General features: G+C 40.6%; 1 protein-coding gene across 1 annotated transcript in view; it reads left to right on the forward strand.

Moving 5' to 3' along the window:
• Positions 1–25,798, forward strand: part of cacna1ia (calcium voltage-gated channel subunit alpha1 Ia) — a 295,143-nt gene extending 269,345 nt beyond the window's left edge. Inside the window, 7 exon segments of the mRNA XM_036589758.1 lie at positions 3,549–3,947; positions 17,031–17,177; positions 19,574–19,699; positions 23,594–23,735; positions 24,284–24,516; positions 24,811–25,200; positions 25,202–25,798. Of these exon segments, the coding sequence (XP_036445651.1) occupies positions 3,549–3,947; positions 17,031–17,177; positions 19,574–19,699; positions 23,594–23,735; positions 24,284–24,516; positions 24,811–25,200; positions 25,202–25,396 (1,632 nt within the window). The 3' untranslated portion in view covers positions 25,397–25,798.
• Positions 25,799–26,936: the final 1,138 nt, after the last annotated feature.

Genomic DNA, 26,936 nt, shown 5'->3' on the forward strand with positions numbered 1-26,936 from the left:
TACAGCTTATTACTGTAAATGTACAGCAAAGTACAGCTAGTAATCTTGCGATACAGACTGTATAAAGTTGCTATTTTACTGCTATGTAATGTTAACATGGTACAGTGAATGTCTGTGAAAGGAATGCACTCTGTAGGGAGTAATTTACTGTAATTTTACCGTGATTTTTTTTTTTTAAAAGTGAGAACAAGCTGCCACATAATTGCAGGCTGGACTGTCTGCTGGTCTGCTGGTCTCGGTGGCTTGTGATTTGCAGGTCTGATGGTGGCACTTTAGCCCACGGAGGCTGCGGCCAGGCCTGTGTCACCCATAAAGCACTGTGTGCGTGTGCTTAATGGAGTATTGTGTCACCCTCCATCAGGCTCGGCTCTCTGCTGGAAGCTTCGGTGGCTGTTACCTCCCTCATTTAACCAGAGTGTTCTTTACCCTGCTGAGGAGATGCTGAGCTAGCACCTCCTCCCTCATACCGCCGTCAAATTAAAGTGGAGGAAAGAGGACAGAAATGGCCAGAGAGTTTGAAGCCAACTGTTCTTTTCTGCTCTCTTACTCCAAATGATAAGACACACAGAGGGGGCAGAGACAGGGAGAGGAGTGCTGAAGGAGAGAGAGGGAGTGATGTGAGAAGGATGTGGAAGGCTGAAATGGACAGTGGTGGGCAGAAGCGAAGTTGCTGCAAGAAGCAAAGCTATTAGTTTAGCCACATTTTCCAAATCAAGAGGCTCTTCAGTAGTGAAGCTGTGCTGTTGATCAACAAGGTAGCACCTACAGATGCTACGTTAGCCTGACAGGTGCTACTCTGTGACTTTATTTCTGTCTGGATTGGCCATGTCTGTGGTCATCTCCCTCCTCCTCCGAGAAAATTACAGGCTGAATTGTCGACTCTTTTTACAGAACTCAGCAGTGGTCTGATAATTTTAGTCCGTCTGGATCCACATATCAGTAATTTGTCGCCTCTCACTGTATTTAGCCTCCTAGTGCACTAGTTCTATATTAAACACTTCCCAGATTGTAAAACGATGGATGCTTTGGAAGAGTCTTTGAATTATTTGAATTATTTGTATATATATATATATATATATATATATATATATATATATATATATATATATATATATATATATATATATATGCGGCTCTCTTCCTGCCTTGTTGAGGCTCCACAGCAAAATTAGAAATTAGATTTGTAAGTAAAAATAAAATAATCCTTCTTGTAGTTGATGACTTAAGGTTTGAAATGTATGTCAAGAAAGGTGTGCGTATGAAGTCCTTAGGTATTCCATGTTTTTTCAACTCAGCTAACATTATTAGCTTAGCCACATCATATTTAACCTCATACCTTTTAGCTGGAACACAATGAGTTTGTGAAGAGTTAGTGAGCTGATGCCAAACCTGATAAATTCACTAAATGATGTTGAAAGTTTTATTCCATTAAATCTTCATAGGTAGAGTGTAAAATATTTTGAGCTTGATGTTTATCAGTGATTTTCTGCAATGCATCCTATGTACTATAGCTATGCTTTGTACTGTCTACCATTAGCTGGATGCAGTAGTCTTTGCTTTGCTTCTTACTTTGAGTTAAACAGATAAGAAACGTTCGATGCTCTGCCCTGCCTTTTGTTAGAGTTCAGACATCTCAACGTTTTATGAGAATGTATAATATTTGGCATAAGCTCATTTGCATATAGAAAATGCTAATTTACTATTCTTCTGTGACTAAGTATGTGATAATTCTGCCTACTAAATGTAGAATGAAGGTTGAATTGGATTTTTAGCAGCATTCTGTAAAGCACGTCCAACCTCATAACCATCGGTATGAAAGAATGCATGTGGGCGGAGCCTGTATAGGTCACTATAGATCTGTCTGCCACTCAGCTCCTGGTGAAAGAAAGAGAGGAAGAGTTGCGTGTTTATGGTCTTACAGAATGAATTAGAACCAGACCGCCGTCCTGTCGTGGGAAGCGGCAGAGTGCATACTAATGATAGTGAAGGTGTGTATTCTTTCATTTTAATGAGCAGAGGCTGGACACAGTCCACCTGACGCACTAACACTGCCCCCATGCTGCTCGGGCTTTGTTTGTGGAAGCTGCACAAGGTTCTTAAACACGCATCCTGTGTCATTTTGAGTTAATAGTTTTATTTGCGTAGCCAGCAGTCTACCTGGTAACATGCAGTACCATTCGAACATGGCTGTGAAAGTGCTCAGCATGTATTTCTGGACGGTTCCAAATGTCCCTTATTTTGTGTGAGTGGATATTTTTATTCTCTGTTAACTGTTAAAAAGCCCATATTCAATTTTTTTCTTGTATTTTTATTGTTCCCCTGAGGTCTGCTTAAGACATTTCTGTGGTTTTGCATACCCAAAACAGTCATAATTCATTTTACATGACCATTTTATCATAACCAAAAATGAAACAGAATGTTTTTGTTACTGTACTTTTAGGACTGATATATGTAAACGAGCTCTGTTCTGACTTCTCGGTGTTTAAAAGCAGTCCGAGCTAAAACACACCTTATAACTTCAGAATGAATGGGCTGGAGCTAAACTCTTGGTACAGAGGAGGTTCTCAAAGGCAACTGGAGCTTTTGTTAGTTTGCTACTTGTTGATTTATCCATACTTCTCCTAAAGCCCTGTCCAGCATACTCTGCTGAAGCTGCTGAAGGTTTCACTTTAAAAGCCATTTTAAAGCTATATGAGAGGGTTACACTCATAGATTCCATAACATCTATAGCAACATACAGTGCACTGCAGCTGGGCTTCAGTCTGCACTATTATGGATGGGTTGAAGGCTTGAAGAAGGAAAATGAGTTAACGGTGTTTGGGCATTAATCGTTTATGCAAATGCATTATTAATAAACATATGGTTGATCATTTTCTGAAGTAATCCAAACACATTCAGTGATGTTGAGGTCTGGACTCTGGGGTGGTCAGTCCATCGTTCAGCTTCTTTGTTTGATGTGTCCGTCTCCTTTTCTCAGTGAGGTTCTTCTTGACAGCTACACATCCTTTCAGACCCACAGCGCTGAGTCGTCTTCTCACAGTGGAAGGATGGACAGAAACACCTGTGGATGTTTTCAGATCTGAAGCAGCTTGATTTTCTCTTCTCTCTCAGAGATGAAAGCTTTAAGTGCTGTTTATCTGATGGGGGCAGTTTTGGTGTCGACCAGGTCTTCCAGGTGGTTGTTAGGAGGCCCGTTTTCTCTGTAGCTTTTAATCATTTTTGAACTCCAATGTTTTTTTTCACTTGGCTTTTGGCAAAAATGAAAGACATAGTACTGTATATAAAATAAATGTTATAAAATATTCCCCTTGCTGCCCACTTTATCAGAAACCCCTCCACCAGATTGAAGTTTCAGTTAGCCATCCTCTAGTCCTTCATCAGTGGTCACTTTCTGACCATAGAGATGCTCTTGGCTAGATAATTTTGAGGGTGACTGCTCTCAACCTACCATGCTACTACCATGTATACATCAAGTGCTGAGAATGGAAGGAATGCAAACTGTTCGGCATTTGCGAAGTAGATATTTAACCTTAAACTGTCTCTTCTAGGACACCCTACGTGAGTGCCCACCGGGCGAATATAACTGCAACCCCAGCCTGCAGTTCATCTCGCCACTCTACTTCGTAAGCTTCGTGCTGACTGCCCAGTTTGTCCTGATCAACGTGGTGGTGGCCGTTCTGATGAAGCACTTGGACGACTCCAACAAGGAGGCGCAAGAGGAGGCGGAGATGGACGCTGAGATTGAGCTGGAGTTGGCACAGGGCACACTCTGTTGCATGGGTGGCGTTAGTGGAGCTGGAGGAGGAGGAGGTGGAAGAGCAGGAGATGGAGGAGAAAAAGGAGAAAAGCAGGGAAGGACTGTCTGTTCTGGAGCTCAGCCCCTCTCCCCAAACCCACAGCCAGGACAGGAGGCCAATGGCTCCCGTAAATTATACTCCCCCGCCCAGGTAGGACACATAAACATTCTACAGGATGGACATATGACTGAAGAAGCACTATTAGATGAGTGATGGGGTAGATGAATGAAAGAATGCATGAAATGACTGCTGAAGTGAAAGGATGCATAAATGATTGTAGACTGCTGAAATGAGTGGATGCATGGATGAATGGATGGGTGGATGAATATGCGGATGAATGGATAAATAGGGACTACTGAAAGGATGGATGCATTGATGTATGCAACAGATGGATGGATGGATGAATGGACTAATAGGGATTGTTGAATGAATGGTGTAATGGAAGGATTGATTTATGATGATTGGATTAATGGATGATTGAATAGAAACTGCTGAAATGAATGCTAATGGATGGATGGATGGATGGATGAATGGATGGATAGATGGGTGGATGAATGGATGGATAGATGGGTGGATGGATGGACTAATGGGTAAATAGACCTGTTGAGTAGGTGGGTGGATAGATTAGTGCATGAGTCAATGGATGAATATATAGAAACTTTTGAATAGATTAATGGATGAACAGATGATGGATGGATGGATAGATGGGTGGATAGATGAATAGATGGATGTACGGATGTGTGAATGGGGAAAGTTGAAATGAAAAGATTGTTGCAATGAAACTATGGCGAATTAAATAATGAACAAATGGATGGATGGATGGGTGGATGGATGAATAAATAGGGACTTAAAATGAAAGGATGGATGGGTGGATTGATGGATGGATGGGTTGAAGTGTAAGTGGAAATTGCTGAAATGAAAGGATAGCTGATTGGCTGAATGAATGATAAATGGATGGATGGATGGATGGATGGATGGATGGATGGATGGATGGGTGGATGGATGGATAGAACTGTTGAGTAGGTGGGTGGTGAGATTGGTGCATTCGTGACTGTCTTGATGAATGATAAAGGAATGGATGGACTAATGGATGAATAGGGACTGTTGAGTGGATGGGCGGATGAATGAATAAACAGAGTGTTACAGAGATGTTGGATAATGGATGAACGGATGATGATGGATGGATGGATTGGTGGATGGATGGATGGATGGATGGATGAATGGATGAGAGAATGGGGACAACTGAAATGAAAGATTGGCTGAAGGATTAATGGATTGATGAATAGATGAATAGCGATTATTGAGTTAATGGACAGATGGATGGATGGATGGATGGATGGATGGATGGATGGATGGATAGATGGATTGGTGAATGGCCTTTAGAGGTGTCTGTAATGCTCCTCTGGCAGTAGTTCTTGGAGACCTGCTTGTTTTGCTTGGTGACCTTTGTTTCTGCTGCTAAAGTGTGAATTAGGTCTGTTAAAAGGACAAAAGGACAAAAAGGATCATTTGTTGGAGAACGAGGGAGACATTTCCATTACGATGCCTCGGGTCTCGCTTCGGCTTGACTTCTGTCACCATGGCAACACTTCTGTGTCAGCTGGTGTGGCACAGAGACATGCAAACACACAGAGCCGCCATTAATCACCTTTTTAATTAAGTTCGGGATCGCACGTTGACCCGCCAAATTGCAGGCATCAATACAAACCCAGGCAGGAAACGAAAGCCTTTACACCCACACAGATAGATTACCATGATGCTAAAAACAGAAGTGATCACAAATATTGCGGTGCACACATTCGCGATGAGTCACTGTCAGGCAGGCTCTGCATAACTGAAGCTATAATTGTTTTTACTTGTCCATTTTTAGCTGGTGCAGGCAGGTTATGTAAGTGAGAACAGAAGAAAGGCGGGGGCTGGCACTGATCTGATGCTGAGGAATTCTGCAGAGTGCAGAGCGGATGGGCCTGCAGTGAAGCTGGCTCTGCGTTTACTTGCCACCTGTGTGTGTGTGTGTGTGTGTGTGTGTGTGTGTGTGTGTGTGAACTAGCCTAGAAAAGTCAAGATCATATAACATATGAATCCAAAATTCACACAGAAGAGAACTTTATAAGAAGAAATATCCGTGCAAAACAAAACTGACGTACCTTTAATTGTGGTGGAAATTAGAAACCAAATTTAGGAATACACCCATGCACCAGGAATTATGGACTGTTGCTGATATCCAATGTTTTGTATGTTTATAAATAGTTCTAAAAATGTAGGAATTGGGACAACATCTGCTTGGATTATGGAGAAATGTAAATATAATCTATTTCTACACGGTTACAAATGTAGTAAAATGAAACAAACAGATACAGTAGATACTGAATAGTTCATAGTAGAAAGTGAATCATTCTTAATTGATACTGAATTTCTACACAGATACAAATGTACTAAAATGAATCAGACAGATACAGTAGATACTAAAAAATTCATTTTAGATACTGAATAATTCATAGTAGATACTGAATAATTCATAGTAGTTACTGAATAATCCATAGTAGATACTGAATAATTCATTTTAGTTACTGAATAATTAATTGTAATTAATGAATAATTCATAGGAGATACTGAATAATTCATAGTAGTTACTGAATAATCCATAGTAGATACTGAATAATTCATTGTAGTTACTGAATAATCCATAGTAGATACTGAATAATTCATTTTAGTTACTGAATAATTCATAGTAGATACTAAATAATTAATTGTAATTACAGAATAATTCATAGTTGATACCAAATAATTCATTTTAGTTACTGAATAATTAATTGTAATTAATGAATAATTCATAGGAGATACTGAATAATTCATAGTAGTTACTGAATAATCCATAGTAGATACTGAATAATTCATTTTAGTTACTGAATAATTCATAGTAGATACTAATAATTAATTCTTAATCTGATAATTCATGTAATCAGAATAATTCATAGTTGATACCAAATAATTCATTTTAGTTACTGAATAATTAATTGTAATTAATGAATAATTCATAGTTGATACCAAATAATTCATTTTAGATCCTGAATAATTCATTGTAGTTATGAATAATTCATAGGAGATACTGAATAATTCATAGTAGATACTAAATAATTCATAGTAAATACTAAATAATACATAGTAGATCCTAAATAATTCATTGTAGAACAGTAACAGTAGCAGAACCTTTTTCGGTGCTATACAGAACCATTTTTAAAAAGGTTCTATGTAGAACCATTCACCACACAATCTGAAGAACTATTTCACCATGCAAAGAACCATTTAAACATTCAAATGGTTCTTTGAGCATTTATGGCTCTATGTAGAACCATTGTCTTTTAGTAAAGAATCCTTGAAGAACCATCTTTTTAAGAGTGTAGAACCATTTTATGCTTAAATTGTTCTTTGCATGGTGAAATGGCTCTTCACTCTTAGAAAAGATGGTGTCACTATATAGCACCAAAAAGGGTTCTTCTCCAGCATAATATCATAACAATAGCAGAACCCTTTTTGGCACCATATAGAACCATTTTTGAAAAAGTTCCATACAGAACCATACACAACACATTCTCCATCAATCTGATTTCACCATGCAAAGAACCATTTAAGCATGAAATGGAAAACATAGAACCATTGCATTCACTAAAGAACCCTTGAAGAACCATCTTTTTTGAGTGTGTACTTCACTACATGAGCGCACTGCTTTATACAGTGTTACATCAGAACAGTGCTAATCAGTAAATCTGTAAAGCAAACAGTGTGAACAGTCCAGAGCAGATGGAGCGACACAGATGGCCTTCAACCCGTCTTTGTCATCCAGACTCGGTTCTCAGAAGATCAGTCCCTACAGACAAGAACTGTTCCACACTCGTTCGGGGGGCTCAGGCAGACGGACAGGTAGGCGCACACAGAGGAACAGGAATAGCTCCGCTCACCAGACAGCGCGAGGCTTATCAGCAGCTGCAGGCTCTGGGGGTTCGGAGATGGAACAGAGCGCGTGAGTGAGGGACAGGTGTGAAAAAGTGTGAGAGATGGGCTTTCTTGGAAAGAGTGGATGAGGCAAGGCTTTGAGGGAAGGACAGAGCTGGGGAGTCAGCAGAAAAGAAAAAAAAGGAAAGAACGGCATTGATAGCAGCTTCTCGGTGGAGGTTTGACTCGCAACGGCAGCTGAGTCAGCACACTAGCGAGCAAGGCTTTTATACTATGCTGAGGAGGAGAGAGAGAAAGAGAGTTAGCAGAGGTGAGAAAGAGCATAAGAGGATGTAAAAAAAAAGAGGGAGAAGAAGGAGAAAGAGGGGTAGAATGAGAAACAGAGCTAGCTGAGATGAGAACGAGTGCAGGGGGTCAAAGAAAGAAAAGGAGAAAGAGGAGTGCAGGAGAGCTAGCTGTGAAAAGAAAGGGTGAAATAATGAGAGAAAGAGGAGAAGGAGGAGTGCAGGAGAGCTAGCTGTGGAAGGAAAGGGTGAAATAAAGAGAGAGCGAGGAGAAAGAGGAGTGCAGGAGAGCTAACTGAGGAAATGAGTGAAATAGAGTGAAGTAATGAGAAAAAGTGTTAGAAGGAGAGCTCGCTGAGTAATAAAGGTGAAAGAGAAAGAGAGTGAAATAGCGAGAGAAAGAGGAGCGCAGGAGAGCTAGCTAAGGAAAGAAAGGGTGAAATAAAGAGAGAACAAGGAAAAAGAGGAGCGCAGGAGAGCTAGCTGAGGAAAGAAAGAGAGAAAGAGAGTGGAATAAAGAGAGAACAAGGAGAAAAAGGAGTGTAGGAGAGCTAGCTGAGGAAAGGAGTGGAATAAAGTGAAATAGTGAAATAGAAATGGGTAGAAGGAGCGATAGCTGAGGAACGAAAGAGTGAAAGAGTCAAATAACGACAGAAAGAGGAGTGCAGGTGAGCTAGCTGAGAAAGAAGGGGGGAAATATGGAGAGAAAGAGGAGACAGAGGAGTGCAGGAGAGCTAGTTGAGGAAAGAATGAGTGAAATGAGAGAAAGAGGAGACAGAGGAGTGCAGGAGAGCTAGCTGAGGAAAGAAAGAGAGAAAGAGAGTGAAATAAAGAGAAGAAGAGGAAGGAGGAGTGCAGGACAGCAAGCTGAGGAAAGAAAGAGAAAGAGTGAAATAAAGAGACAAGGAGAAAAAGGAGTGTAGGAGAGCTAGCTGAGGAAAGGAGTGAAATAGAGTAAAATAATGAGAGAAAAAGGGGTAGAAGAAGAGATAGCTGAGGAAGGAAAGAGTGAAAGAGTGAAATAACGACAGAAAGAGGAGTGCAGGTAAGCTAGCTAAGAAAGAAAGGGGGAAATAAAGAGCGAAAGAGGAGAAAGAGGAGTGCAGGAGCGCTAGCTGAGGAAAGGAGTGAAATGGAGGGAAATAATGAGAAAGAAATGCGAGAGAGCTAGCTGAGGAAAGAAGAGGTAGGATAAAGAGAGAAAGAGGAGTGTAGCTGAGGAAAGGAGTGAAATAGAATGAAATAATGACAGAAAGAAGAGAAAGGGGGTAGAAGGAGAAAAAGGAAGAGAAGAGTGAAAGAGAGTGAAATAAAGAGAGAAAGAGAGAGAGAGAGAGAGAGAGAAAGAAAAGTGGAAGACTGAACTTTGGAGGTGTGTCTGCAGATTTCTTTGAGAGACTGAAAGTGGGTCTCCTGAACAGAGTGGACGCTGTAATAAAGGTAACGAGTGGACACAATAAATGCTGGGCCAATTGATTGAATTGCTTAATTAAGAAAACTTGTACTTAATGAGAAATGGAGGGTGGTCACTGACATTTGCACAGTACTGTGTGATAGAAACCAATGGTCAGGAAGCTTCCTACAGGCTACAGATGCGGCAGATAGAGTGTAGGTCATAAACGCTGGACTGTCCCTTTAACGCCATCAGGTCAGTACTAATGTTGTTAGTGAGCGCTTATTAATAGAACATGGAGCAGAACGATCCTCCTGTCCAGGCAATAGGGTTATATGTAACTGTACGAGAGAGAGAGAGAGAGAGAGAGAGAGAGAGAGAGAGGGGGTTCAGCTACAGTTCAATGTATATTTATAAGGGACTGTATTTTGCATGCAGAGGGAATCTAGCTCTTCCGCCCCCTCCGCTGACACACTGACTGTACCAGCGCTGCGTTTCAGCAGCTGTTGCTTCACTCTCTGCAGGGCTGTCCTGTGGGTGATGCTGATGGAGAGTAAGCCGATTTGCTGAATGCTCTGGATCTGAAAGGCTGAGGCAGTGTGTTTCATTCTTTCTCTTTTAGATGGACGCCTTGTAATTCACTCACTCAGACCTTGTTCACAAGTCCAGCATTTTCCTAAATCTCTGCATACACACAGGAATGCTAAAACACTTTGAAAATGCTCAACTGAGCATGTCAGCATGTGCTGTCGTACATTTGATGTTGAACGGTATAAAACTTTCACTATGATGCGACGAACATGATCAGAACGGGACCTAAACTTTACGATAGGGAATGTAATCAGATACAGGCGTTTAAACGGATATTATTCTTCTATTTAACGGATTATTTACAGGATTACCCACCTCGATTAATCAGATAGAAATTGTATTCCAAATGGCCTCAATCTGACTAGACTGTTCTGATTGAGGTGTTTACATGGACGCATTCTATTCCAATTTAGCTATTAGTTGGATTATTAGCGTATTATCAGGCTGCATGTAAACGTGGCTACTGACAGTTTTGTTATTCATCGGTTTCATCTTAGGTGTACGGTCATCTGGTCAAATTACATGTTTTGTTGATTTTCTAGGTAAAATTAATTGAATATATCCTCTACAAACTTAAATATGGTATTTATATTTATGTGCCATAACTTTTGCACAGGCCACATTTTAAATCGTTTTCCTATATATTAAACACATTATCAACTGTGCATTAAAAAGGGCAGGAGTGTGTTCTCTGTAGAAGATTCATTTAGAAAATCAATGAGCTACGTTATTATCAGTGTTATAATTCTACCATCTTAAATAAAGCTAAACACAAAATTTCACAAAAAGAATACAATTTTTTATTCTTTTCAATTGCAATTTAACACTGTAAATCTATTTAAGCTCTGGCCAGTGGGAGGAGCAGTCCACAGCTATTGGCACATGGGCCTGCTGAATATTTTCTTTTTATTGGTTTTATCAAAACATCTGCATGAAATAGTGTGTGCTTTAAGTAAATTATAGGTATTTGAGACCTTTGGGACAAATTGCTACAAATTTTAACACTGTAAAGCAATTTACACCATAAAGCTATTTAAATCGCTGTAATTTGGAAACAATAAAGTTATTTAAGCTCTTGCAAGTAGGGGGAGCAGTCTACCCCCTGCTTGACCCCAAGCTCCACCTACTCGAACAACCATTGGCTCATGAGCCTGCTGATTGCTTTTCTTTTATTTGCCTTATCACATCTGCATGAATTGGGGTGTGCTGCATGTAAATAATATGTACATGAAGCCAAATTGTGGTGTGTCCTTTGCAAACAGCTGTAATAAACCTATTTATATCATTAAACTATTCAAATCACTAATTTTAACACTATAAAGCTATTTAAGATCTGGCCAGTAGGGGAAGCAGTCCACTCCCTGCTCGACCCCAACTTCCACCTATGAGGACAGCCATTGCGCCTGCTGAACACTGCCTTTTATTGACTATCAAAACTTCTGCATGAAATTGGGCGTGGCTCATGTAAATCATATGTAAATAAGGGCAAAGTGAGCCATATCCTTTGCAAACAGTGTGTAAATAAGGCCTGATTCCACAAACCGAAGCTGATCATCAGTCGCGCTCAAATCACAGCTTGTTTCAACATCATTCGTTTGATGAGTCAGACTCTTTCATGAGTCATTCAGGGTCAAATCTGCACTCAGTTTCCTGCAGCTCTGAGGAATAAGGGCCATTGACTGATGTTAAGATGCCAATAAAGCTTTTTTTTTGCAGTTTACTATCAAGCATACAGGTCATTCTGAGTGACGGAAGCAATTGATCATCCCACGTCCTCAGCATCTGCAGCTGTAGTTGCCTCAAAGGGAGACGAAAGAGAGGGGAAGGTGGGAGCTTGTCGTTTGCAGTGGTGCATCTGTCGGCACCACGTGTTGGGCTGTGATTTGCCGCAGGGCAACAGGCAGGAGGCCTCATTAAGAGACCACGGCTCAGAGTCAACACACGCCGACTAGCTTAGAGTAATGGAGCCCGGTGGACTACACTGTACACTGCCACCTGTGCCCCGAGGGCAAGTTAAACCACGCTAACCATATGCTACGCTGCCTACACGGACTGCAACTCCAATATGCTAAGCTATGAAGAAAGCCACATTGCAAAGAGCCACTTGTGTTTCTGAACGCTCTGGTGCAAACTGCCACATAAACAAAGGCTTGTTCAGTATGGCTGTACTAATGAAGGGACCTGGACCATGAGCAGTGTTTTCAGACTGAACCAGTATACAGGCCTTAAATTGTATCATTAAATATCATACATGTTCATAGAGGTTCTAAGACCTGATGCGGCTTGAAGGCCTTCAACCAAGCAGGTTATCTGTTTCTAGGTAATGTTTCAGTGGTGAGCCAGCTATTTTAGAAATCTTCTTAGATGTTTGACTTAAAAATCCCTTGGTTGTCAATGAACATCCACCAGCACAGTGTTAGCCAACTTATTTTAATCCAGTAGACAATATTTGGGAAACTTGATCATGAGAACTAGTGATTGACCGATATTTTCAGGGCCAATACCAATACTGATTATGAGTAATCAAGAATACCAATATTGACCGATATTCATTTACCATAAATTTGATGTTTGTAGTGTGAAAATTTACAAAAATGCAAGTCTTACTCACAATTCTCATTAAATGTATATTAGCTTTGAGCTTTAAACAGTATAGGCTGCAAAAATAATAAACATTTTAAAGTTATCTTTACAATAATAAAAAATGTAAAAAATAACTTACATAGCTCTCAGTAGCCATGTTAACATGCAGCTTAATAATCAGTTGATAATCCAACTAATAGCTCAATCGGAATACACTAGTTTGACTGAGGCCATTCGGAATACAATTTCTATCCGATTGATTGAGGTGGGTAATCCTGTAAATAATCAGTTAAATAAAAGAATAATATCTGTGTAGACGTCTGTATCTGATTACATTCCCTATCAGAAAGTCTAAGTCCGTTCTGATCATGTTCGTCGCATCATAGTGAAAGTCTATAACATTCAACATGGCGGAGCAGAAACTGGTCTGCAGAGGAGACGAAGTTCATGCTCTGATCTTTAAAAGACGGCGGTGGGACGGACGTCCAGCTTATGTGTCTCAGAACACGACGTCTTCCTCTCGGCCTTCTTTAATAAGGACATGTGAAGGACGTTTTCCTGAGTCTGACATCATTTTAAAGGAATTAAAACACAAGCACTGCTCACTGCTGCTCATCTCACTCTGACTGGACTCATGTGATGCTGGTTGTCATGGTAACATCTACACTAAGTGGTTCTACTTGTAGTGTTCATGTAAGTGGAGATTCTCTGTCAGATTGTTGAGTTGAGTGAGCATAAACACCTCAGTCTTAATCTACAATCGGAATGTATTCAATCGGATTGGCAAAAAACTTTGCATGTAAAGCCAATGATGTTTAATAGTCAGTGAGGTTTGTAAGTATAGCATAGATGTTTGTGGTATAATATTAATAGCATAAATAACTTAATAAAACATAACTTGCCAATCCTTCCAATGTAGTCATCATCACAAACATGCCTTAAGAGTCACAAAAAATGTTGCCCCAGAACTAAGATAACATCTTCAGTGTCTTTGTGAAGATTTGAAACAGGTTCTTTTTTGTTTTATTTTTTATTAGATGCTATAGCAGCAAATTAATTTGGAAGTCTTTATTCTTGTTGTGCACTTCATGAAATTCTACAGTTTAACTACTACAGTTATGTTAAAATGTCAAATCAACTTAACAAATGAGCTGTTATTTACTCTAGCTAGTGGTTCATGTAGCTAAAAGTGAGGGGTGTCTATAGTTATGAAAAGAGGGTGAAGATAGGTTAATGTGTATAAATTATCACTGCTTGCTGCCATGATAATCACCTACACTTATGTTTTCATCTGAAAGTGATGCATTTTTCCATGCATGCTGATATTTATGGATGATATGAACTGTTAAGGGGCAACAAATATTCAGTCAGGTTGCAATTAGAGGGGTCCAAGCACTACAGCTAATTAGGCCTCAATAAGCCCTTTAGCAGATGCAAAAGAAGTGATGGGCTGTCACTGAGTATTTGTAATAACCTCCATTTTTAATGATTGTTTATGAAGATGTCTGCCAAATTATGTACAAACTGACCTGACCTTGTATGTTAAGATTTTTAACAAATATGCCAAAATGGTAATTGTTTTTTGTGTATTCTAGTGTCAGAGAGAACAACTATGCATAGTTTTTATATGTTAAACATCATTTAAATTTTCTCCTGGAGATGATGCTTCCTGACCTCCCCTACCCCTACCTTTCTCACGCCTAATGTGTTTGCATGTCTGCCTATAGAAATTAACATCTGGATTATTGGAACTAGAAGTCAGACTATGATTCCATATATGAAACGACCTTATTTAACTAGGATAATACTTATCAAAATCATAGAGAAAAATGTTTTATTCTGTACTGGGCAGAAATCAGTGTTCTGAGGCATCAGCAGTGAACGAGTTACACAGTACTGAGAAACAAACCATTACAAGTTTTGTTATTACACGTATAAAGTGGCAATAACTGGTCTGTAAATTCCCTAATGACCAGTAAGTTTCTATGTGAGTTTGTGGCCAATGTCGCTCTTAAACGATGTAGTTGCCCTGATCACTTTACACTCCTGTTTAAATTACTCATTTCCATGTAATTGTTTATTGGAATAAAAAATCAAGAGCAGCCTGCTCTGTTCCTTTAATGAGGCACCATTGAGGCAATAAGCAAAACTACCTGGGGAAATAAAAATTGCCACCAGATTGTGAGTTAAATTGATCCCTGAAATGTGGGTACTGGAAATTGCCCAGTTGCACAACAGAGGCATTTGTTGGCCATTCATATTGCTTTGTTTTCTGCTATGTGAATATGCACTGGCTTTAAGAGTCTAAGCAGTGAGTTTTTTAAAAGTTTATTATGTTTTATAATATGTAAATCAATTCTCTTCTGCAGGCTGCATGTTTAAGTAAGTAAATGTATGCAGTTTGTGTAAAACATTGGATACAGCCTACAGATGGCACGATACCACTTTTTCTTTTCTGATACCTATACCAGTAGTTAAAGCTTACGTATTGGCTGATATGTATCCACTGTTTGAGCTTTAAAATGATTTTTGGTCATCTAAAAGGAGGCTCTCATGCACAGGTGTGAAATATTCCACCGCCGTCACGTTCAACTTCAGTAATCGTCATTTCTTCACATGAAAATTAGGGTAACACTTTACTTGAAGGGTGTCTACATAACACATTCATAACATCTTACATAAACACTTCATGACATATTCATGAATGTTTAAATCAACATTCATAAAGTATACATGTTTTACATGACATGATTGATATGGACTAATATGTCATTTTGCTCTGATATATATTTTTCAAAATAAAAGACCATTTTTTTTTATTTTGAAAGAAAAGACAGAGTAAAAAAGAGAAAGAATTATGTAAAATACAAATGCTTTAGAAAAAAAAAGTTGAAAGAAAAGTTAAAAGAAAGTTGAAAGTCTAGGCAAAAAAATCTCAAGCACTTTCTGTCCAAAGTGTCAAAGCCATTTTTTTTTGGCTTTCCAGAAATAACTCACTGAAAATAATATAGTTTTTCAAAACACAAATGGGTACTTTTATTCTGAAAATACATATCTGAGTAAAATGACACAGTAGTCCAAATGAATGTCATGTAAAACATATATACTTGTTATGAAGTGTTTATGTAAGATATTATGAATGTGTTATGCAGACACCCTTCAAGTGAAGTGTTACCAAAATTAGCATTTCCATATTGCACAGATCTCATGGAAAGACAATGGAATGTCAAAGACACACACAAACACAGTGCAAATGTGTAAATAATAGAACTGCGAATAGGGAAACATTTCACTCTTTCATTTTACTTGTTCAGATTTATCAATATGTGAACTACAAATTATGTATTATCTTGTTATTATTATTAAACAAAAGGTTTTTGACTGAGCGTGTGATGAAGAGCAGCAGAGAATAAAGAATGCATACACATCTGCAGTTGTGTGTATATGAAGTCAAAAGCCCCAAACAAAACATTCTTAAGAACGACATTTTGCTAACAGGCTCCTCCAACAATATTCAGGGTTTGCCTTTAAGTCAAGTTAAGTCAAGTCAGCCTTATTGTTGGTACTACAATATGTACAGGACATACAGAATATTGACATTGCATTACTCTCAGTGAGTTCAGTATTGGGGAGTGGGGGTCAGGAACCTGTGTTTGGGTCCAAATTTTGTGTGTGTGGGGGGCAGAAGGGGGGGGGGTTCTACAGTCCATACAAGGAACACTGTTTAACATCTTGGTGCATTAATACAAAATTCATACAGCAGTGTGCATATTTCAAGCATTTTACAACAGCTTTAAACTTGGCTCCGCCCACTCATTATCACACTCACCTATAGCTTGTTCTGGACTCATTATCTCCTGTCTATAAGTACAGTTTTGTTTGTGTTGCAGTATTTCTGCGTATTTCAAAGCCATTTTTGTTTCCTTGTCTTTGATTTTTCCAGTGTATCTAGGGTATTATGTATTATATATTATTTCCAGTGTATCTTTTGGTATTATGACCCTTGCTTGTTTTTTTGGTTTACCTTCCTGCCTGTGTGTTGACCTCTGTCTGTGATGACTACGAGTGTTAGATTGCCCCTAATAAAGCCACTTCACACATGTATCCTGCCTTTATTCATCACAGACTAAGCCAATCAGATTTCAGAACCAGAACTATCTGTTTTGCATATTTTGAAGAAGTTGCATCCTTGATTTTAGGCTTGTCGGTTGATGATGAATCATAACTAATGACGAAAATTTGCATCCCTATTAGTCAATATATTCCATAAAATATTACATAACACAATTCAATATTTTCAGTATGTGTTCTGTTTTGTCGCTCTCAAACACAAGACATGCTCTGTTTGTGTGCAAGAATGCCTGTCTGTTTTACAGCAAAGTGACCTGACTGGTATTGACTGTAGCATGATGTATATTTGTGTCCCAGGAGAATCTGTGGCTGGACAGCGTCTCTCTGCTCATCAAAGACTCTTTTGAGGGGGAGATGCTGTTGATTGACAACCTGTCAGGCTCCGTCTTCCACCACTACTCCTCCCCTCCGGTGTGCAAAGACTGCAAGAGTCATCCTCAAGAGGTACAGGCTAGCGGATAGATGCACAGTTTATTAGCAACACCTACACCGTGCTTCAGTGACCATTTATGGGCTCCACCTTCCTAATATCAAATACCTATGTAGGTGTACGTTTACAGACTTATCTAGTGCCAGGTTTGGTAACCACTGCTTTAGTCCAGCTGTTGCAACACAGCTTATTAGTGCCCCCACCTCATTCATCATTGGTCAGTTTCTAACCACAGGACCACTTTTGTCCGGATATTATTTGGGTGGTGGTGCTTTCTCAGCACAGCAGTAACACTGACAAGGTAGTAGCATTTTGAATATGTACTCACATTAAAAATGGTCCACCCCCCAAAAATGTCCAGCCAAGAGTGGCTCTGTGGTCAGAAACTGACCATTGATGAAGGGCTAGAGAACTATCAACATGCATCAACGGACAGTTTGCAGTCTCAGTCTCTTTCTAATAAAGTGGCCAGTAAACTTCCACAGACTACTACAGTGAAGTTCATTATACGTAGCAATACACTCTTAAAGAAAGACGGTTCTTTAAGGGTTCTTTAGTAAAGACAATGGTTCTGTATGGAACTGTGAACAATCAAAGACCTATTTGCATGCTTAAAGGGTTCTTTGCATGAAATGGTTCATCATAGAGAAACATACGTGCTTCTCTACAGTGGTGGTGATAGGAACTAGGGGTCATAATACTTATGACACAAATATGACTATCCAAAATCACCAGTGAACCTAAACACGTCTTCTGAGTGTTTATATGTAATGTTGATGATAAAATAGAGATAAATCTGAAAAGATAAGTTTCTTTGGGACTATTTTGCCTCATAGCACCCTGCATGTACCCCTCCACCATGGAACCTTCTCAAAACTGTCGTAAAACATCGTCTCAGGCTTTAGACAACATCTTTGTAACATGTTTATAACCATAAAAAACCTTCTGTGAAGGAGCTAAATGCTTTCGATGTCTGGTTCCTATCACCACCACTGTGTACGCACTCTGACTGATTCTGATTTGGCAGGTTTCTCTAGAAAGGCTCTTCGGACTATTCGGAATGACTTCGTTTACAATCCTAGTGATTTAATTATGCAAAAAAAAAAAATTAAAACATTGTGGTGAATTTCCACTTTAAATTTTTTTAGCAGGTCCTACATAGTTAAGTGAAAATCTATACAGAATGCCCCCCCCCAAATGCATACATGCAGTTGCGTCCGTCACTATGACAGACAGGACAGGGATGGTTGGGGAAATAAGCAATTCAAGCAATAACCTCCTCACCTGTCACTCCTTCTTTCTGCCTGTCTGCAGACAGTGTCAGCCCATCAATCTGCTCTTTCTCTCTTCTCCCAGCTCTCCATCCCGCACTGATTTATGAAGTCTCTCCTCTCTCTCTCTCTCTCCTCTCTCTCTCTCTCTCTCTCTCTCTCTCTTTGACTCTGCGAGTTGCTCTCATTACTCAGATTTCAGAGATAGACCCTTTTTTCTCTCTCCTTTCTTTATCTGAAGCACAAACTGCTCTGTCTATCTGCCCCTGAAGTTCAGGATTTCAGACTGAAAAGCTCCAATCAGCTGCCAGATCAGAGGCTAAAAGCAGTGCTAAAACAACATTCTCTGCTAGCCTGCCACTGTCTAAATGTTTGGAAGTTATCAGTTTGGAAGTTATCAATTATCAGTTATCACCACCAGCCATATTAGTCCAAGACCATCCATTAGTTATTTAACATACAGTCAAAATCCCCATTAAGTGCAAACATACACGGATCAGGCATAACATTCTGACCACCTCCTTTGTTTCTACACTCATTGTCCATTTTATCAGCTCCACTTACTATATAGGTGCACTTTGTAGTTCTACAGTTACAGACTGTAGTCCATCTGTTTCTCTGATACTTTGTTAGCCCCCTTTTACCCTGTTCTTCAGTGGTCAGGACCACCATGGACCCTCACAGAGCAGGTACTATTTGGGTGGTGGATCATTCTCAGCACTGCAGTACCACTGACGTGGTGGTGGTGTGTTAGTGTGTGTTGTGCTGGTCTGAGTGGATCAGACACAGCAGTGCTGCTGGAGTGTTTTAACATCTCAGTGTCACTGCTGGACTGAGAATAGTCCACCAACCAAAAATATCCAGCCAACAGCGTCCTGTGGGCAGCGTCATGTGACCCCTGATGAAGGACTAGAGGATGACCAACACAAACTGTGCAGCAGCAGATGAGCTATCGTCTCTGACTTTACATCTACAAGGTGGACAATGAGCATAGAAACAAGGAGGTGGTCATAATGTTATGCCTGATCGGTGTATATTTAACAGAAAATTACAGAGAAACTTTAACAACTAAATATAATATCAAATTTCAGTATTTAGTGTGTCACAATGCTGATGTATTGTGTTGTTTGTTATGACAGCAGATCCATATGGCTGAGCTGGAGCAGGCGTCTCTGAGATCTGAGCAACTCTCGGACAAATCCTCCTCTCCAGCACTGCCTGATGACCTCAGCCTGGATGAACAGAGCATGTACCAGCTGACCAGGGTGAGCTTTGTCTCAGAAAGATGGCATCATTTCCTGTACAACCCCCATCCTCGTCTCCTGTACCTCCACCTTACTGGTATACAGTTAGAAACAGTAGAACATCTGACGCACAGCTTGTGTTATCCATGCTCTAGGCCTTCATCAGTGGTCAGCTTCTGACCACAGTGCCACTCTTGGCATGATATCTATGTGTATGTGTGGTGGTCCACTCTCAACCTACTGATGTGTAAAACACCAGCAACACTGCTAAGTCTGATACACTCTTACACTCCTAAAAAGATGGTTCTTCAGGGGTTCTTTAGTAAAGACAATGGTTCTGTATAGAACTATGAACACTCAAAGAACCGTTTGCATGCTTAAATGGTTCTTTGCATGGTGAGATCTCATGGTGAGCATGCAAAAGGTTCTTTGAGTGTTCATAGTTCTATACAGAACCATTGTCTTTACTAAAGAACCCCTGAAGAACCATCTTTCTAAGAGTGTACCAGGACCACAGACTATTATGTCTGTGCTGAGCAAGAACCACTGCCCACATAATATCTGGTCAATGGCATTCCTGTGGTCATAAACTGACCAGTTATGAATGAGGCTGATAAATTGTGCAGTCTGTAACTGTACATGTATAAAGTGGACCTATAAGTTAGATAAGTTAGGCTCACTTAGTGGCCAGTGAGTGGAGTGTAGAGGTCACTCCTTCATAGCATCCTTTCTTAACCAGTTAATCAGTCCATATTGCATACAAAGCTATCTATAGGGGGTTTATACTCTTTCACAGAGGTGTGGACTTGAGTCATATGACTTGGACTCCAACTCAAGTCACAGATTTGACGACTTTAGACTCGACTCGAGAAAATCGAGAAAAACCTAGGACACGACTTTGACTTGAACACCAATGACTCGAACTCTGACTCGAACTTGAGCATCATGACTCAGAAAGACTTGAGACTCAAAATGGAAGAAATGTGGACAGTCAGACTGCAGATGGGACTCTCTATTTTTCATGTGATTCATTTCGTGCCATAAATAAAAAAAAGCAGCGTCGTCAGACGTCTGTCACTGTGTTTATGCTCAGCTTTCGGAAGACAAGAGAAGCGTTAAGAGTTCAGGTTTGCCTCCATAAGCTGGAAACATGTGAAGCATCAACAGCATCAATGAGCCCAGCTCAGCACTTAAACTCCAGTCTTACTGGAGAAACTCACCAGGCGAACTGACAGTTTTCTTCATTGCAGCAGAAGAAAAGAAACACAGCGTCTCTCTGTTCGACTGATTTTAACCAGCGTAACATTTACCACGAGGCTGAAGTCGACTTTTTATTTGCCAGCCTTATATTGGAATTTGCCATTCTACCTTAAATCGTGCAGCAGTCAGGCACCGGAACGTAACTGTAGCACCATTTAAGGTGGAATGGCAAATTCAAACAAGAAGCTGATGAAAAAAGTAAACTTTAGCTTCATACATTCACCATCAATGTTCCAAAACATCATCAAAAATTATCTTCAAATATAAAGTTTTTTTTAAAAATTTATTTAATGAAGTTCAGTAGCACTTTTAAAATTCTTTTCATGTGTAGTTGCACTACTCTTTGTGTTTACCAGTATGTCTGTCATGGTTATCTGTGTACCATGGATTTTGTATTTTAGTTGGAAAAAAATAACAATACTAAAAAATAAATATACTGCAATACGCTGCTAACATGCTGCCATTGAAAGACTATAGTATTCGTTTACCATTATTCAGTTCTATGGCTCAACTGAAAAATGCACACTGACTTGTGTAAGGCTCGAAGATTAGGACTATTGACTTGGGACCCGACTTGAGCCTTGCCTGTGCTGACTCAAGACTTGAATCGAGACTCGACTATATTGACTTGGGACTTGAGTGTGAAGACTTGAGACTTACTTGTTACTTGCAACTTAGTGACTTGTTCCCACCTCTGCTCTTTCAAAGCATTCAGACGTTCCAGGCCTACTGAGCATCTTTTGATGAAAGCTCTATCGGTCATAGTCTTGCAACTGTGCCATACAATGCAAGAGAAAAACCATCACCCAGGGCTGAATAATCCACTCCAGTGAAGAGCCCACTGGGAGAGCGTGTGCCAAGTGCTACCTGCAGCTGTTTTATCCACTGCCATAATCTCTTAAGTCTCTCTCAGCATCAGCTCTTAATGAGGCCTAATCAGCGAAAATGGCTGTGAACCCCTACAAATTAGACCAAAGAAATCAAATAAATAAATCCTGCAGAGTAGCTTCATTTCTCTTGACTTTATTAAAACCCCTCTTCCTGCGTTTATCAGGCACAGCATGAAGAACGAGAGAACATGACGGGTGGAGGAAAACAACTTCCCTCAGCAGATGCAGCTTACTCTGTTTAATTGTTAGACTAAGGAAAGGCTGGGTTTAGATATATTCCCTTATTCTTGCTTTCCTGCTTACTTTGGTTTATTTAAGCATTACTAGAATATATGAGCTTTAGCTTGTGGGGAAAAAGTTAGAAGCATCTGGATTTCTGCTGGAAATGTGGTCTGAGCGCTGTTATGTTACAAATATGTCTCTTTTAACAAGCAACACATACAACATTCTACAGTGCCTTATCTGTGTTGAACAAATGGTTTGAACGATTAGTGTCCTTGACTCTTTAAAGGTTTGTATTGCACAGCTTGCAAATGCTTTTTGCAAACAGCTGGGAGTCTTTCTAAACTTGTTTTAGGCATTTTCAACCACTCTTCCTTGCAGAATGCAACGTCCTTTTCCATCTTGCATGCACAGCATGTTTTAAGATCTACCCACAGATTTTCAGAGCTATCCCAAAAGCTTCAGCTTTCAATTCTTGAAGGAGTTCATGGTGGATTTTGATGTATGTTTTGGATCATTGTCCTATTGTAGCATCCAGCCTCTTTTCAGGATCAGTTTCTTGACAGACTGTCACATTTACTTTTCGAATTGGCTGAAAATTAACGGAATCCTTTCTTCCATCTTCTCACACATTTACGGTCCGACTGGCTGCCACGAACCCAAAGCATAATAGATCCTGACTGTTGACTCTTGGCAAGGTGTTCTTTTCATCAAATGCTGCTCCTTCTTTTTTGCCAAACACTTATCTGGTGATTGTTGCAAGTAGTTCAGCTTTTACTTCATCTGTTCACAGCACTTGTTTCCAAAATGCCTCTGGGTAGATGTTGTTTTGCATACTTCAGACACTCTTCCATGCAGAACAACCACTCCTTCGTTTACTTATTTTCACTTTAAAAGTCAATAATTCAGCCAGGGAAGCCCAAATTGTTGCATACAAATGTAAATTGCTGTTGATTTTGCTACAGAGGAAAATGTTATGATGCAAATCTCATTTGTGGCTGGCTTAATTGCATGGTGCTATTACTTAGCAGCTATTGCCTAAGGCTACTGTAGCTAACTAAGCAAACTCACCAATTGTTTTCTAACTAATACTAAAGCTTTAGCTTCAAGGCTCCCAAAGGGGCATATTACCTTATCATGGCAAAGTTTTTGTCCTATAATACGTTGCTTTATAGAAACAAATGAACAATTTTCAGGCGCCAAAACAAGGATAACTGGAGTGTAAAGGGTTCACAAACTGCACACATTCATTTTGCTCATATGCTTTTCTTCCATTCGTAATATTGTATTGGCAATGAAGAAGAAACTGTATTATAGCATATTACAGCTGTAGTAGCCTCATCCTACATACAGTACCCCTGGTCATGGTTTAAAAGGGTAACATTAGACGCTGTTGGTGGTCCATGTCAGCTGGATGAGTTTGTTTTGCCCCAAGCCCCAGAGGCAATAAGTGTAGAGATGGGAAAGTGCTAACAGCTGTTGCAGGGTGATGAAAGTGCTAATGTGCTAAAGCTAACATTCCTCTTGTGTTTTCTCTGCACAGGAGGAGCGGGGCAGTGGGGAGGAAGCAGCAGGAGGTGGGAAGGAATTGATGCGACGGCCATCTCGAGTCCACAGCACCGGTGCTGAGGATGGGGCTCAGAGACAACTCCAGCACCCTCATACACCGGCCCGCCATAGTATTGGTAACCTCAGAGGAACAGTTTCAGAGGCATAATTTATGAATTTGATGTGTTTTAGGCTTCTGCATATGCGTGTCATGCAGTTACAGTAGGTATTTAGTTTGTGTTTGCCATGATAATCACTTTATGGGCATTCTGACTCCACCCTAAATGTCACTGTTTTCATCTGCTACTTGTTTAGTTGCTAGTGCTTATGTATGTTTGAATGAGCCATGTTTTGTCAGCCCCTTTGCAAATCGTGCTTTTCCTGTTTCCCGTTTCCCTGTTCTTCTTCGTAGTTTGCTTGTTTCCTGGAAATCTCAATGTTTGTTTTATCTTTTGCTTTTTTGCCATCTGCCTTTTTGTGTTTTTTATATGTCATATTATTATGAATATGCCTTGTCTGTAATGTATTTGTTTTCTGGAAAAGTCTAGAAAATAAAGAGACTAGCAAAGAGACTCTGCTAGAGTTTTGACAAAGTTAGGGTTGGGCAGATGGTGTTTAATATTTTAAATATCATAAAATTCAAGTAGGTAGAGAATGCATACTTCCCTGTCTTTGTCCTCTGCAGGTGGTGTTCTTTGTAGCAGCAGTAGCAGAGGAGATAGAGGCATTCCTGGGGGTGCGAGTGACTCCTCCACTCCTTTCCATCTCCCTGCAGAGTTCTTCCATCCAGCAGCAGCGGCCCTTCCGGCACCCCCCAGGAGCCATCTGGGCCACAAGCCCCGAGGCCTCAGAATGACCTCTCCAGCATCCTGGGCCTCCTTGCGTTCTCCTGGAGCCTGCAAACTGCTAACCACGCAGGTAGGTGCATTTTTGTGCCCAAATGGCATGACTATAAACTCAAACAAACCACTGCATAGTGCCACTGTGAAGTGCTATACAAGTAAAATTGCATTCAATCAAAGTAAAGTGAACAGATTTGGGCCTAAATTGGTGGTTCCTGACCAAGCACAAATTTTTGTACAATTGACAACAGAATAAAAAAAAAAAACACACGTTTTGCTCATTTTTATATTTTGTGCCACTGGAAGGAAATGGATGAGGTAGTGGTGGAGCAATAAAGCCACTTTTCCTGATTTTACTGTGTTTCCTCAGTACGCATCTCACAGTGACTCATCCCTGGCCACGGGCAGCTCAGAGGGAAGCCTGCAGACCACCATGGAGGAAGGGCTAAGCTTCAGCGTCTCTTCTCCAAAGGAACCCGAGTTCCCCTTGCCTCTGCTGGAGCCGCTGCCCAACAGGAGCACCAATGGCATTTCCACAGAGACCCTGAGGCCGGACGGGTCTGCTGCATCATCCCTCCAGGTCAATAGGGGGCACCAGCGCAGCCAGAGCAGCAGCAGCCCTGGAGAAACCCGGCAGGGCTACAGCCAGGCCTGCACCAGTGAACAGTTATCAGAGACAATGAGCAGCCTGTCTTTGACTTCACTGCTTTTGCCCAGCTCTCTAGCGCCCCCTTTGGCGAAGAAGTGCAACAGCACAGGAGACTTTGGAGCAGGGTGCCAATTCGGCCCGGGGAAAGGAACCTAGGCAACTGTTTGTGATGGACCCCCAGGGCCACCTTGCCACCCCATGGGTGGCGGGGAGGAAAGGGGCTAGGAAAGAACCATCTGAAGCATCGGAATATGAAGAAGAAAACACAAGTCAAGCAACAGTGGTGGGTTCCAGGAAAAACAGATGAAATATTCTTTTTTTGTTGCTGTTTCACTCCAAGGTCCACCACTCTACCTCTCCGTGTTTTTTTTTTCTTCTTCTTTTTTTGGCACGGAGACATTCGACGTGATATTTCGTACTCAACCCTGAAAAACAAAACCTGGTCTCGCTCTGTTCTCTCTTTTCATTTGTGGCCTGTTCCCATTTTGTATTCGTTCATGGGAGTGGTTCCCACCTGTGGTTGAGAGCGTTGTGGATGAGGAAGTTCAGGGGGAAGGGTGACATCCTTCCAATGGGAACAAAGGTGTAAGGAGACGAAAGTCTTCAAAAAGCTGCCAATGGATCCCGATGGCTGAGTCGAATCAGGGAGTCTAAATGCAAGCGCAAGAGGCGCGGCAGTCGCTGTTGGAGTTTTCTGTTCACGTTTTGGGGGAATCAGTTATTAAGGACGTAGCTGACATTCAAAGACTGACAGAGGGACTGCAGTTAAGAACTTTTTTGCTTCTTGTAGAAAGGGCATGCACATGCAATTAGGAATAAAAGCATCTTGCGGTGGAAGGTTGTAGAATCCCAGCTATATTCAGCAACATTGTGCACATGAAGTAAACTGTAGAACGTTATTGTGCGCTTGCATGCGTCCGTGTGTGTCCATGTCTGTGTGTGTATGTGTGCTAGAAGGAAAGGAAGTGCCCGCTTTGAGCCTCCCGACACATTTGCAGGCTTTTGAAGTTCAGTTTCGTCAAGTGAAAGAGGAGGGCCTAGATGGCTGATTCACTCCCGGTTGGAGACCACCCGTCAAGGTCAAACGCTGCTGAGTGGAGCTGGAGTAGAAAGATGAGAGGCTCTAGTCTTGGCTAAAGGAGCGATACGAGACGAGTCTTTGCCCAAGGACGACTCCTGCCTCAGAAAAAGAAAACGCCAGGTGCAAAAAAAAACCTCCCACAATCTTCTGCATGAAAGCATCTTTCTGCAGACGAGCTGAAATTTTAAACCATGTGAAGATGTCATTGCTGGTTGATAACAGATTTTTACTTAGATATTTTTTATAAACTGGATTGGAGGGGAGTCGGATATGTTGTGATTGCCTTGTCCTTGCCCCGTCCCTAATGTTTCTCCATCTTACTTGACGTTGTTTCCTGCAAGTGACTTCCATTTTTATAACTTTGGTAAAAGGGGAGGGGGTTTTTCTACATGGGAAGAAAACAACCATGCAAAACAAGAAAAAAAAGTTGTAGATTTTAAAATGTGGATTGCTCGTCGATTTCGAAGGCAAAATCAACGATGTGAAGGAGTATTGCATCGCTGGAAGATGTTGCGGTGGAAAACAGTTGTGGTACTGATTGAAAAAACTTTGACAATATTTTGAAAGCTTTAATTTGAGTGTCATATGACATAACTAGGTTTATTAGATATGCAACAGGTTAAATCACTAACAACACTGTTTTTTGGCATGGTTACTGGATGCTTATCCTTAATACTCCTTGAAATTTACACATTGCACTCCGATTCGCTCTATATTCCTTTAGCTTAGATTGGCAAGCCATTCGGTTCAAGTACAAACTGAGCAT

This window comes from Colossoma macropomum, unplaced genomic scaffold (genome assembly GCF_904425465.1).
Source record: "Colossoma macropomum unplaced genomic scaffold, Colossoma_macropomum, whole genome shotgun sequence".
Classification (NCBI taxonomy): Eukaryota; Metazoa; Chordata; class Actinopteri; order Characiformes; family Serrasalmidae; genus Colossoma; species Colossoma macropomum.